We start from the raw sequence: 15,288 nt of genomic DNA, 5'->3' as shown, positions 1-15,288 counted from the left end.
TGCTCTCAGCTACTTCTCCCCAGCCCCAACCCCCCCCCCTCCCATTTATCTCTCCACCCCCGAGGTTCTTGACTTCATTCTCGATGAAGGGCTCTGGCCCGAAACGTCTATTTTCCTGCTCTTTGGATGCTGCCTAGCCTGCTGTGCTTTTCCAGCAATACACTCTCAACTCTCTTCTCCAGCATCTGCAGACCTCACTGGCCCCCACCTTCATCTGCCTATTCATCTTCCCAGCAACCTTCCCCCAGCCCCACCCTACCCTCCTACTTATCTTTCAGGCCCAGTCCCTGATAAAAGGCTTATGCCCGAAACGTCAACTCTCCTGTTCCTCGGATGCTGCCTGATCTGCTGTGCTTTTCCAGTACCATACTTTTCGACTAGTACTGCTATAGTGTCAACCTTAAAAAGCTGATGTTGGACCTTTGCATCATATGGCATCTTACATTTGCAGTAGAAGTATGGAGGGTGCATGTTTTCTGTCTGCCACCTGCTGACCAATATCGAACATGCTATGAAAGTACACCCATAACATGAATGCAGTGCCTAATGTATCATACACCCACAACATGAGTGCAGCACCTAATGTATCATAAAACCCAGGTTCTATTATGAATAAATGGCCATTTTTAAAATTCCAAACAAAATAGCGAATTTCCCTAGGGCCTACAGATCACACCTGAATTCCCACTAAAATTAGTTATACCTTATGCATCCTTGCTTGCTGAGTGTTTACCCGAATAAAGTTTTACGTTTGCTTCTTTTCACCCTCCTTCCTACTTTATTCTTCATTCAGATCCAATTCATTGCTCAGCAGAGCTGAGGCTAGGTTGTTTAACAATTTCTGAACTTGCGCTCCTTTTCACTTAGGAGCAGAAACTGGTGGAAGACGCCACTCGTGAGGTGAAGAAGGTTCGTAAAGCTCGAACCCGACGACCAGAGTGGGATGTGATGGGACGCGATAAAGAGTTTCGAGCTGATCACAGGTTTTCTCCATCACCCTATCACGTAGCATCTTCTGAAGGTTCAGTGTCACCTGATACCAGGTACAACTCTTCCAACGTAATAGCAGGAGCTCTCTGTTGCCTTTTTTCATTTGTTCGTGGGTGTGGAAGTCACTGGCTAGGTCACTGTTTATTGACCATCTTTAATTTCCTTTGAGTAGGTACTAGTGAGCTTTGTGAACCCTTGGGGTGTAGGTGCACAATGCCTTTATGAAAGAACTTCCAAGAATTTGATCCAGCAACACTAAAGAAACAATGATAATAGTTCCAATCTGGATAGTGTGTGACATGAAGGGGAAATGTCAAGTGGTGGTCTTCCTAAGCATCTGTGTGGTAGAGGTCATGCTTTGGTCAGTTACTGGACCATGGATTAGATTTGATATCATTCTGCAGCAGATGGTATTCACCCACCCCTGCCCAAAAAATGGTTAATTCAAAGTATTACAGTATCTCAGCCTGATAGTTAAGGAAGTGTTTGAGATCAGTTCATTACTCATGCTAGTTTGGTGCCATCAGCAAATTTGATCATATATTATTAGACTTTTGAAGTCAGGCCATTTATATAAATTAGATACACCAGTGGTCCCAGCAGTTGGTTTTGTGGATGCAGCCAGCCTTCAGAATTCTTTCCTCTATAACACCTCAGTGATGTTTCCTACTCTTCTGCCAGGCTTTTCTTCTTTGTCCTCCTTTGTCATGATCTCCAGCAACTTCTGAGTATAACTCACAGTCTCTGTTTGAAGTTCAAAAATATTTTTGAAGTTGAAATACACCGAGTTGAGATTGCCACAGTCAGTTTGAGTTGTCAGTTCTTTGAAGATGTTGAGGAGTGGGATCTGCCCCATGTTATCACCACTAAGCTGATGTAATGTAAAAGTTTGGAAAGTTTTCTAGTATCTGCACTAAGGTGTAGGAATTGGGTGAATATTATTTTATTTGGAAAAAAATGTGTACATCAGGACTATGGACTACAGCTATGTAACACAGTTACTGCTGGCAGAACTGGGTATATCAGACAAAAATGAATTTTATTCCTTGACTCATTCAAGATAATTAATGTGATATCCTCAAAAGCCTTTTTAGGAGCAATGGAAATCATTTAATATTATGTAATAATTATTTAATATTATTTAATATTTTGAATTTAATAGCTTGCGGAATGCACATAGTGTACCCATCACTGAAAAGAAGAGCAAACTAAGGAAAATGGTGGGCAGAATCGCTGTTGTATGCTCTTGAAAGAAGTTTTGAGGAAGTGAAGTCAAGAGTATAGAGGAATGAATCAGTGTAAATATAATTTAAGAGGGGATCAGGCAAGTCAATATATTTTGATCTTACACGTTCTTGGTCACAGGAATTAATAGACATTCAGTAGTGATGAATGTCAGAATAATGAGAATAATGATTGGGATTTGCAAGAATTAAATTAATAACTGAAAACTTAAGAAGGCCTAAGAAGATTACAGGAATTGATTGTAGGGGGCCGCTGCATAGTATTTCCCATTCCTATTCCCATTCCCAGTCTGCTGGTAGGAACACAGGTCAGGAACTCAGTCTGCATAATCAGTGAAATCATAAAAGAACAAAGTCCACCTGATTGTAATTCTGCTACTTCAAGGTATAAATTAGAAAACTGGACTTTGACAAATCATTAGAGGGTCATTAGGGATGGGCATTGAAAACTACACATATATCATTGGAGTCCTTTGGTTTATGATAAGGAATGATCCATGGAGTTCTTCTGCTGCCAAGTGTCTGGATGTTCTTTGAACTGTTATAGATGGTTTTTTATGAGTTATTGGACTTGAAGGACAGTATTGTTGCATCCTAAAGATAGGGTGGGGCAGAATGGAATGGCGATCTGTCCACAAAAAGGCAGCATAGGTAGAGAAGTAACTGTAGCTGTGTCTCCTGCAGGATGGGGAGATGCAGTAAAAATCTTGAAGAGGGAAATCTCTGTGTTATGTCCTCTGGCAACTTCGAGCTGGAGCAGGATGGCCAATGCACCCAGCAAGTCAGTATTGATTCCCATCAGCATTCTCTTGTGTGCCAGTCCCCATTGAAGCCCTCATCTGAGTTCTTTGTAGGAATACTGATCTGCCACTTCACCCTCCAGTAAGCTGGCAATGGGATCACATTTTACCACTTGCATGGCTGCAGGCCACTTGTGCCCAGATGAGTCTCAATGTGCTAATCCTAACTTTTGCCTGGACTTCAGGTTTTGTGCAATATCGTTATCTGAGCTGGTGGCTGAGAGTATCACATTAAGTGATTGTGCCTTGTTGTTACACTTTCCTCCTCCTCCTCCTCTTGAAACTGAAGTTCCTGGGCAAGCAGGCATTTTCAACTGTTTGAAAAGCAGATACTTAGAAGATAAAATATGGAGTGAGGGAAGAGAACTGAGTTGGGAAGAAGGAGATCAATGGTCACACCATGAATACCTTGCACATAATGTTTGATAGCAGGCTGAGAGTGAACCTGGAGTTGAGAAGGGGTAAAAGGCATGGACATGCCATTGTTGTTTGTGATCTAAGTGATGAGCAGCATTTTGGGCCATGCCACAACTGGCTCAGTGTTCTTTACAGGAACTAGAAATACCCTGCTAGTTCTACTGTGCACCATTCTGTTCTTTGCCTTGTTCTGTGTAAGAGACAAAACCACATATCAGTGATGGTGTTTTGCTGGGTATGGCTGATGACCCTACTTGACCTGAATGGAGAACATGCATAGGCAGTGATTAATAGGTTGTGACACTAGTTGCATTGATAAATAGTGTGAGGATGAGGTAGTTGGGTACGTAGATAATGTGTTGGTGGTATGACGGGCAGGAGAAGACATATAAGGATGCATTGATGACCTTCACACCCACATGAGGTAGCACTGTTATGAGGTTCTCAGGGTAAGGCTTTGGGAGTTGATGTCACTGAATCATTTGTTACTACTCCCTTCTGAAGATGCTCTATCAGTGTCCCTCAGACCTTTGCAGAGCCATGGATACTGCTCCTCCCCACTTGAATCCCTGTAGCACTGCATCCATCAAAGAATAAAAACATCAGTCTGGGATCCTCCTGTCTGTCCTGGAATTCACTTGCAATTAATTACACTACAGCAATATTTAAGTCCAACTTCCCTTTATGATGTAGCCTGTCTTTAAGAGAAGCAAAATGCTGTACTGTGTGATTGACAAGCAACACTGCTAATCCTCCAAGCTGCCTGTGGCCTCTTCGCAGCGAATCAGAGGTCAGTGCGTGAGCTGCTGGGTCTTTGCTATAACAATGCGGATAAAAGTGACTGTGACAAAATAACATGGATTTCATCGCGACCAACAAGGATCAAGTCCTGCACCTATAAAACTCAGCAGTTCAGTTGTTTTATTCCCCCACAATTCTCAAGAACATAGCATTTTCTTGTATTTATATTCTCTACAGGTCTTATGTATCTGATGTTGGAGAGCTTTCGTATCCTGCTAGTCCCAATCATCCAGTTCAACAGTCAGCCACCTCCGTTTCCTATGTAGTACCTGATAACAAAGAGGTCTTGTCAGCTGTAACCCAGGCACAGGATCGTGCATACAGACTACCTGCCACAAATGTTCGGCAAGGCTCACTCACCAGACCACAGCAGCCCCATCTAACACAGCCTACTGAAGCTACACTGAATGGACCAAGACCCCAGCTAGTTAAAGACTACAGGTAAACAAGATTGTGCTGAATATTGAATATTGGATTGTAGGGATTAATACAAGGGAAATGTGATTCACTAAGCATTAGAAAGGAAAGATTATACTTTTGACTGTTGCGTTTGCTTGATGTTTTATCAATGAGAATTTCACATTGAATGAGGATGATAGTTTATAGTATTTACCAAGCCAGGAGGAGATCCCGAGAAGAATTAAACTATATTTTCCCAACTACAAGGTTCTGCCCCAGTCTAGTTAAACATGGACACATTCCATGGGAAATATATTTGGATCAATTAAAGATGGCCTATACTTGTAAAAATGTCTGCCAGTGCCTTTTGTGTTGTGCCAAGACTTAGGGCATCAAGTTGTAAATCTCAAACTGAACAATCTCTTTATTCTGCAATATTCAAGGCAGGAACACAGACTTGTTCAATTATAAGCCAGAATAGTGTTTCCCCTTGACTCTACATTTAAAAAAGTGGTCTACTGCACCCTCAGTCCTCCTCACCTTCCTATAAATACATTGATACATATTTTCTCTTGATGGACACTGATGCCCACCTGATAGACTTTGATTGTCCATTGGATTTTCCATACCAACTGCCACCACATTCACTATCTGATCACTAGTAGTACCACCCTTATTACGCTGATCACAGCTACTTAGTCACCTGAGTTGTTTGCTCTTCCCCTGAGATTCTAGTACCTTAAATAATCATGGTTCACTACTGAGCTGCCTATTACTCTATGCGTTGCTAGCTCCATGAAAATGAGACCAAAGACCAAAATCATGGTGCCTTGGAGCTTACTATTTAAACACAGGTTTTGATCTCTGCACTCTGCCAATCTCAAAAATGGGTGTGCCTGAATTTCTACACCCAGATTTCTTCAGCTCATATTCGCATATATGTAGATTAATCCCATTAGTTGCTTTCATATTACATTCCTCAATTCTTTCTCTTATCAGAATTGTCCCCTGAACTGATTTATGCCATTCTACTGGTCACAGGCCTCCAGTATGAAAAACAACCCTCCACCACCACCTTCTGTCTTCTATCTTTGAGCCAGTTCTGTATCCAAATGACTAGTTCTGCATGTATTCCATGAGATCTAACCTTGCTGATCAGTCTCCCATGGGGAACCTTGTTGAACGCCTTACTATAGATCACACCTACTGCTTTGCCCTCATCAGTCTTCTTTATTACTTCTTCAAAACACTCAATCAAGTTTGTGAGACATTGTGAGACACACATAAAGCATTTTGACTATCCCTAATCAGACCTTGCCTTTCCAAATACATGTACGTCCTGTCCCTCAGGATTCCCTCCAACAACTTGCCCACCAGCGATGTCAGGCTCACTGGTCTATACTTCCCTGGCTTGTCCTTACCACCCTTCTTAAACAGTGGCACCACGTTTGCCAACCTCCAGTCTTCCGGCACCACACCTGTGAGTATCGATGATACAAATATCTCAGCAAGAGGCCCAGCAATCACTTCCCAGCTTTCACTTCATTGTAATTTTCTCAGTTCATTCAACTTTCTCCGATATTTTGCTGTCAAGTAAGTGTTGACTAATACTTTTACTGTTTGGTTTTACAGTGCACAGCCAGTGCAGTTGGCAGAGTACTATACACCACCTGCTCCTGCTCCTCCTCCACCACCCCCTCCCCTCATCCCATCAGCACAAACAGCATTTGACAGTCCAATTTCTGCACCTCCACCTCTTGCAGTCAGTTCAGTGGCAGCAGTGGGCCGCACGTATACCCCTTCCCCTCCCCCGCCTGCACCTCCATTGTCTTATACACCACCCCCTCCTGGTCCCCCTGCTGCACCCCCTCCTCCTCCACCTGGTCCACCCCTTCTAGCCCCATCTCCGCTGCACTCTGCTTCACCACCCACTGCAATTGAAATAAAGAAAGCCCAAGCAACTCTGATGCCAATTAGTGATGCTCGAAGTGACTTGCTGGCTGCTATTCGAAGAGGTGAGTGGTATTTCATTTCAGATAAATTAAGTTATGGTGGGCTAAGTTGATTATTGGTCAAAAATCGTGTACATATTTCTCTCACAGGTCATGGCTACTGTATAAGCCATACATCGTTTAGTATTTTAACACAGCTGGATAGTTTTCTTTTAAAAAACACCGCTCAATGTAACTATTAACTTTGACATTCTTGGCTTTGCTTTATTTCTGTTTCAATTTTAATGTTTTAGCTTAGGTTGTGAATTTGGGCTAAATTACCAAAGAAGGCACCGCATTATTCAATCTGACAGTTCAGTCCTTCTATGTCAGCACAGATGTATGTCCTTCTTAACCTTGAGGACCTGTGAGAAATTGATTTTATTTGAACTGTTGGACAGTTCTCCTGGCCAATTTGACCAGTTGGGTTTGAAAGCAGTTTGTCCACATCAGAAGCATATTTCTGGTTGGAGTTAAAGATGAACACCTTCAAACCAGTCTGCAACAGAAGAAAAAGATGCCTGGTTCATTTCATATAGAATAGATACTTATTGATCAAACCTTTGGTTTGCTTATATTGAATTTGACTCAGGCTGTCATCTGATTTGGAAGACCATGAATTCAGATATGCGGTAGTGTAATCTTGCTTTATATACAGATTATAACAGTTTGTCAATTTTTAGGAACAGACTCAACAGGTTTGTTTCATTTTGTTTCATTTGACTGCTTTCTTACTATATCAGTCAAGCTCTTTGTGTTGAAGGGCTTAGAAAAAGGCTACATTACATTTGAGCTCATTTATATTATCTATAAAAAGACCTTGCTAAGCATTTTATTTTGCAATTCTCTTGCAAATGTTATGCCAACAGTTTCCCCAATCTATTTTTTTTCCCTAATTTCTTTTTATTTTTAACTTCTTCTTTACTAATTGAACCCTTCACTTTAGTGAATAATCTGCCTGAATGAAAATCTCAAGGGGCACTCTGAGTTTTATTTCCCTAACAAAACAAACCTACCTTCTTTAACATTTCCTCATAATTCAAATTCAGTATCATTTTCATTCCTTTTTTATAATTATCAATCGTTATTAAGTTTATACTTTTTAAAAAAATTAATGTACTTTTTGTGCGTTTAAATTTGCTGAATTTAAAATTGTGGACTGAAGCCTTGTAATCAGAATGAATTATGTGTTGCAGGAATTCAGCTTCGAAAAGTACAAGAACAACGAGAGCAAGAAGCAAAAAAGGAGCCCGTTGGGAATGATGTGGCAACCATTCTGTCCCGTCGGATTGCAGTGGAATACAGCGAATCTGATGATGACTCAGAACTGGACGAGAATGAGTGGTCTGATTAATAAGTTGATTCAGTAATGTTCTATGGAATGACCCTGCCAACAAGTTTTATTTTGTTTGTTTCTGATGAAGTGGAATGGTTGGTAATTGCAGTTACATTTACATGTTTTCAGTTAATGCATCAGGTTAACTACACTCAAGCAAAGTGCACATAAAAATACGTAAAATAAATCATTGTTGTTCATCAGCTTGTCTCTGGTGTAAGATGGTACATGTTTTTTTATGAGCATGGCTTTGGTTCTTTTCCATGATTTAGACTAAGCTGTTGTGAACTGGTCATAAAATTGTGTATTTCAAATGACGTACACATTCAATAATATTTGATATATTTGAAACAAATGTCTACATGTTGCTGAAAAGGGAAATTTATATTGATGAAGCTTTTCATCATGCCTCTCTGTTCAGCAATATACAAGTTCTGTACTACCAAGTGAAATCTCTATATCTAATAACTGGCTGATGTCAGGGTTCAGGAATTTTGGTTGACCTAAAATCTATGGAACATCAAAAAAGTGAATTTGATCCTGCATTTCAGCCTTCAATTGTCAATATTCTGTCTTTTCCTTAAAAAGTAAATTTATAACATAAATGTGAAAGGGATTTTTTTGTACTTCATTATAAAGAATACTTGGTAAATGTTGGAGATTCTAATCTATATATCAGTATTCCTAGATCCTAATGGTATTATTTGATGTTCTACATTCTGAGAATGCTATTATTTGTGTTATAGATCAACAACATTACAGCCACTGACAATCTAGTGATAATTTTTTGTCACACTTTGCTGTGTGAATATGCGTACCTGATGCTGTTCAACTAATTTTAAGTAGTCCAGTCAGTGAGGTCAGATAATCAATACAAATTACTCGAGTTTTGCTCTAATTTGCTGCCTTGCAGTGGCAGGAAGATATTTACATGTGTTGCTGCAAAATACCAGTTCTAGTAAATGTTTGAAGGGCACCAAAATGCATGCATTATAGGACCAAGATCCCAGATAATGATCTAAGAGTCAACCACTAAATTTGACACATTAATAATATTAGTATAAGAGAGTCCGATGGTCAGGCCTATCAAAATAGTATCTCTTTCATAGCTCAATGTTTGGGATTATTAAACAACAGCCACTTTTTAAAATCTTTACACTATGCACACTATGCTACTTAGTTGGATTCACATGGCGTGTTTTAAAATAATGTTCTGGATATACCTTTTTGGTATTGCTTAATATTGTGTGTACCTCTATTAGGTTGCGTACTTTTTCATTTCTTTTCAGGGCCAAACAGCCCAAATTTTGTCATGCATTTATTTTGATAATTGTTTCAATCTAATGAGTTTACACTTTATATTTTGCTTATCTTTTGATGCCCAAAGCAGGTTGCAAGTCCGTAGCTGGGATCTGACCACAATACTGTTTACTTTTAGTGACACCAATTGTTTATATTCTTGCTGGTCTATCAGTATTCTGTTTGCTTTATTGATGGCCAATCCTCATTGACTGAGCATCTGAAATACCATGGTAAGGAAATGGAGGAAGCAAATTGCTGGCAACGTGCTGATAATAATAATAATGCTTCTTTTTGTAAATAACTGGAATTGATTCCAGGAATGAGAAAATGGATAAGGAGGACTGTATTGCATTTTAATAAAATGGGAATCATACGACCACTAAGGAAATAAGTTGTTAAATAAGATTAAAGGAGGGCAGGGCTAGATTCCATTTTAAACCAATTCGAGTTCATTTCAGTAAAAGACAAACTGGAAATTAATAATCCAAAGAATAATACCGATTGCACCTTTTCAGAAACAGCCAGTTCAATAGGAAAACCAAAAAGGCAGAATTTCTCATTAAGGGATATGCACATGAATGCTAAAAACATGCGTAATACGATGATGAACCAGAAAAGATTGTAGCAATGGAGAACATCAGTATTACAAAGGCGTAATTTATTCCAGAAGATGTAAACTGACATATATATTTTAAAAAGTGTAGAACATTAAAGAAAATGGAATAGCTAGAAAGGAAAGGTGTATTCTATGAAATGCTAAGTTCTGGAAAGGCAGGAGAAATAGATTTTGTGGAAGGCGAAGCTATTCTAGCTGAACAGAGATTGATAAAACAGTTTTGGAGTAGGTTGAGGGAGAGTGGTGATGATTTACTATAGATCACCATCTCAATAAGCAGGGTTGATCATAGTGAACAAATGGACTCAGCCAAAACCTGGTGTTTTCTTCATGGGCAACTTTCAACCACAAGTTGAGTTGTGATAGTCCAAATTACTTAGAATCAGAATTTGTAAATGTAGTAATCTGGACTTTCAGGTTAGTGGCAACAACAGCAGTGTTCAGCATTTTCTTTGAAGAAGGCTGTTCGGACAGATCTAACGTTCTGTATGATACAGACTTCCCCTTTCATGTCAACAATTTAAAACAGGTGCTAACTTAAGGGGATATCCAAGCCTGAGGCAGTGATTCTGCCAACAAATTAAGTAGCAGCAATTTCACTTTTGAATATTGTTTTTTCTTCATTCATTCATGGGATGAGGGTATCGCTGGCTAGGCAGCATTTATTACCCATCCCTAATTGCCCAGAGGGTGGTAAGAGTCAACCATATTGCTGTGGGTCTGGAGTCACATATAGGCCAGATCAAGTAAGGAGGTAGTTTCTTTCCCTAAAGGGCATTAGTGAACCAGATGAGTTTTTCCAACCATTGGCACATGGTTGTCAGTTGATTCTTAATTCCTAGGCAGCATTTATTGCCCATCCCTAATTGCCCAGAGGGTGGTAAGAGTCAACCATATTGCTGTGGGTTTGGAGTCACTTATAGGCCAGATCGGATAAGGAGGTAGTTTCTTTCCCTAAAGGGCATTAGTGAACCAGATGAGTTTTTCCAACCATTGGCACATGGTTGTCAGTTGATTCTTAATTCCTAATATTTATTGAATTCAAATTCCACTATTTGCCATGGTGGGATTTGAATCTGGGTCCCCATAACATCTGGGTCTTTGGACTAATAGTCCAGCAATAATACCACTAGGCCATCACCTCCCTTATTATATTGATACAGACAGCAAGCCAGGAAGTTAAAAGCACTGAATCTCTTTAAAGTAAAAATTTCAGATGGTGAAATGATTGAGTATGATTGGAATAATATGGAAGCCAAAATAAAGATAAACTTTCAAAAGTATATTATTTTAAAAATTTGTGGACTTTGTGGATCATAATGGAGAGGTTTTCTATTCCATCAATGTGTCCATGTCAGTGAGGTTGTTTATTGGTGGTAATGAGCTAATATTCCAATAAAAAACCCACTGTTAATAACATGCGCCTTTCCCAGGAACGTTTAGGTAAGATTAACAATCTAATAGTGAAAGTTTCTGTCAATGCAAGAAAATCCCATTGCTTGCAGTTTGAATGCTCCAACATTATATCCTCTGGAAAGAAGATTAGATTAGATTCCCTACAGTGTGGGAACAGGCCCTTCGGCCCAACAAGTCCACACCAATCCTCTGAAGAGTAACCCACCCAGACCCATTTCCCTCTGGCTAATGCACCTAACACTGTGGGCAATTTAGCATGGCCAATTCACCTGACCTGCACATCTCTAGACTGTGGGAGGAAACGGAGCACCTGGAGGAAACCCACACAGACATGGGGAGAATGTGCAAACTCCATACAGTCACCTGAAGCTGGAATCGAACCTGGGTTTCTGGCGCTGTGAGGCAGCAGTGCTAACTGCTGAGTCATCATGTTGGATCATTGACAGTAGTTGCTAAATTTCCATGATATTCTGTGTGAGTGTGGCTGCCTGATGCTTGGAATCTAGTTGTTCACAATATATATCAATGTGTGGAGCACTATGTGCAGCTCAGTCTCCTTACCTGAGGAAGTATATTATTGCCAGAGTGATTATGTGAAGCTTCACCAGACTCGTTCCCAGGATGGAGAAAGTGAGGACTGCAGATGCTGGAGATCAGAGTCAAAAAGTGTGGTGCAGGAAAAGCACAGCAGGTCAGGCAGCATTCAAGGACCAGGAGAGTTGATGTTCCGAGCATAAGTTGTTCCTGATGAAGAGCTGACACTCAAGAGCTGATTCTCCTGCTCCTCGGATGTTGCCTGACTGGCTGTGCTTTTCCAGCACCACACGTTTTGATTTTGTTCCCAGGATGGCAGGACTGTCCAGTGATCGGTAAAAACTTCTCTCCAGCGTTTTGAAGATTGAGAGGTGGTCTCAATCTAAAAGATGTTTAAAGAGTGGATGCAGAATAGATACAATTTACATGCTTTCCCTGGTTGGGAAGTCTCAGACAAGGTGACACAATTTCAAAATAATGGGAAAGCTGACTTAAGAAATCTTTTATTCAGAGGGTCATGAATCTTTGGAATTCGCTTTCCTTGAGACTGTGGAAGCACCGTCATTGGGTGTGTTTAATGTAGAGATTTACCAGTGATACACAGATGGCAAAAAGGGATTGAAGAGGATGATCAACTGTAAGTGCACTGAATGACTGACTGAGTAGCACCACATGTTGAATGGTTTATTCCTGTTCTCTCCTAACAGGAACAAAGAACAAAGAAAAATTATAGCCCATTACCAGGCCCTTCGACCCTCCAAGCCTCTGCTGATCCAAATCCACTGTCTAAACCTATCATCCATTTCCTAAGGATCTCTGTCCCTCTGGTCCCCACCTACTCATGCATGTGTCCAGATGCACCTTAAATGAATCTACCGTGCTTGCCTCTGCTGGCAACACGTTCCAGGTACCTACCACCCTCTGTGTAAAGTACTTTCCACGTGTATCCCCCTTAGACTTTTCACCTCTCACCTTGAACACGTGACCTCTCATTATGGAATCCCTCACCCTGGGAAAAACTTATCTCTATCCACCTTGTCCATACCCTTCATGAATTTGTAGACCTCAATCAGGTCCCTCCTCAATCTCCTTTTCTCTAATGAAAACAAACCTAACCTACTCAATCTGTCTTCATAGCTAGCACCTTCCATACCAGACAACATCCTCGTAAACCTTCTCTGCACCCTCTCCAAAGTGTCCACATCCGTTTGGTAATGTGGCGACCAGGACTGTACACAATATTCTAAATGCAGCCGAACCAAAGTCTTATACAATTTTAACATAACCTCTCAGCTCTTATACTCAATACCCCTTCCGATGAAGGCAAACATACCATATGTCTTCTTGACCACTCTATCCACCTGTGCAGCCATCTTCAGGGTACAATGGACCTGAACTCCCAGATCTCTCTGCTCATCAACTTTTCCCAAGGCTCTTCTGTTTACAGTACAGTTTGCTCTTGAATTAGACTCCCCAAAATGCATCACCTCACATTTGCCTGAATTGAACTCCATCTGCCACTTCTCCGCCCAACTCTCCAGTCTATCTATATTCTCCTGAATTCTTTGACAGTCCCCTATGCTTTCTGCTACTCCACCAATCTTCGTGTCATCTGCAAATTGATTGATCAGGCCACCAATGCCCTCTTCCAGATCATTTATGTATATCACAAACAACAGTAGCCCCATCACTGATCCCTGTGGAACACCACTGGTCACTTTTCTCTATTTCGAAAAACTCCCTTCAACTACTACTCTCTGTCTCCTGTTGCTCAACCAGTTCTTTATCCACCTAGCTAGAACACCCTGCACACCATGTGATTTCACTTTCTCCATTAGTTAACTTGGGATAGATCCCATACGACGCTGGGGATTTGTCCACCTTAATATCCTTTAGTTTACACAACGTATCCTCCCTCCTTATGTCAACGTGATCCAGAGTAAACAAACTTCTATCTCTAATTTCAACATTCATCATGTGCCTCTCCTTAGTGAACACTGATGCAAAGTAATCATTGAGAATCTCACCAATTTTGTCAGGTTCAACACATAACCAAGTAGGCTATGGGTCATAACCTGCTTCCTTATTCATGGTAATGAAATGAGCTGGCACTGGGAATGAAGGAGACACTCCCAACATAGTCCCTTTTGGGACCATGGAAGACCTGCCCCAGGACTCAGGTGTGAAAAGAACTTGAACGGACTGATTCAGGAAAATTTCTCTACACATACCTCAATTTAACGCAAATAGAATGTCTCTGAACTTTTACTGTAAGGTAAACAAATACCTAAGATAAGCCAAACTTTCAGACCATTTTAAATAGGGTGACAAGTCATTCCAAACTAAAAGAAGAAGATAAATGGATCACCAAATTTACAGTGTGGAAGGGATTTGGGGTTGTTCTGCTTGGGAAATTACAGAAACTTCTGAAGCATATCAAAAAATGACCAGAGGACAAAAGAGTGTGTGAAAGTTGTTCGTAGTTGCTGGCACTAGACACAGCAATAAAATCTCTTCTTTTTCATTTTGATTCTTTCGTGGGATGTGAGCATTGTGGTAAAGTTTTTTTTAATCATTCCCAACAGCTGTCAAGAAGATGGTGCTGAGCACTGTTTTGAACAGCTGCAATCCTTATAGTGTTGGTAATCCACTGTTTAGGAGGGGAGCTCTAAGTTTTTAATTCAGTGATAGTGAAGGTATGGCAGATTTAGTTCTAAGTCAGGATGGAATGTGACCGGGAGGGATTTTGCAGGAGGTGTTGTTCCATTCATTGACTGCTCTTTTCCGTGCAGGTGGTCAAGGTTGCAGGTTTACAAGATACTGCTGAAGGAGCCTTGGTGAGTTGATGCAGCTCATCTTGAAGATGGTAGATGCTGGTGCTGTGTTTTTGTGGTGGAAAAGGTTAGTGTATTAAGGAAAGATGCAGTGCCAATGAAGTGAGCTATGTCCAGGAAACTGTCAAGCTTCTTGAGTGATTTTTAAACTGGACTCTCCAAGCAACTTGACAGTATTCCACAATGCTACTGATTTGTGCCTTGACGATTGTAGACAGACTTTGGGGAAATATGAAATGTATTAGTTGCCATAGAATTCCCAGCTCAAATCTGCTCCTGTAGCTGGTCCCATTTCTGGTGAATGGTAACTGCCTTGGATGTTAATAGTAGGAGGTTCAGTGCTGCTAATGCCATTGAATATGAAAGGAAATTGTTAGATTTTACCTTTGGTCATGCTGCCTGGAAGAAGAGTTGAATCTTAATGAATAACAATGGAGATTAAAATGAAGATTTAATATACTCAAAGTATTTTCTTCAGATATTCTGTTTGGAAGATTAAGATTTCAAGATGAACAAAATGAGGTAGTAGATATGCTTAAATAAAGAATAACCAATAGTTTTCCAACATTGAAAAGGAAATGTTTTCTGACAGGAACAGTTAGAATTCA

At 40.4% G+C, this 15,288-nt stretch overlaps 1 protein-coding gene across 6 annotated transcripts in view; it reads left to right on the top strand.

The window, feature by feature from the left end:
- LOC122557329 (wiskott-Aldrich syndrome protein family member 3-like) overlaps window positions 1-8,186 on the top strand; it is a 103,457-nt gene extending 95,271 nt beyond the window's left edge. For all 6 annotated transcript variants that reach the window (XM_043704917.1, XM_043704922.1, XM_043704916.1 and 3 more), the window contains 4 exons: window positions 868-1,043; window positions 4,430-4,693; window positions 6,284-6,666; window positions 7,839-8,186. In XM_043704917.1, the coding sequence (XP_043560852.1) occupies window positions 868-1,043; window positions 4,430-4,693; window positions 6,284-6,666; window positions 7,839-7,996 (981 nt within the window). In that variant the 3' untranslated portion in view covers window positions 7,997-8,186. The remainder of the gene's footprint in view (window positions 1-867; window positions 1,044-4,429; window positions 4,694-6,283; window positions 6,667-7,838) is intronic.
- Window positions 8,187-15,288: the final 7,102 nt, after the last annotated feature.

Source organism: Chiloscyllium plagiosum, chromosome 15 (assembly GCF_004010195.1).
Source record: "Chiloscyllium plagiosum isolate BGI_BamShark_2017 chromosome 15, ASM401019v2, whole genome shotgun sequence".
Classification (NCBI taxonomy): Eukaryota; Metazoa; Chordata; class Chondrichthyes; order Orectolobiformes; family Hemiscylliidae; genus Chiloscyllium; species Chiloscyllium plagiosum.
This window is presented reverse-complemented; position numbering and strand designations above follow the sequence as displayed.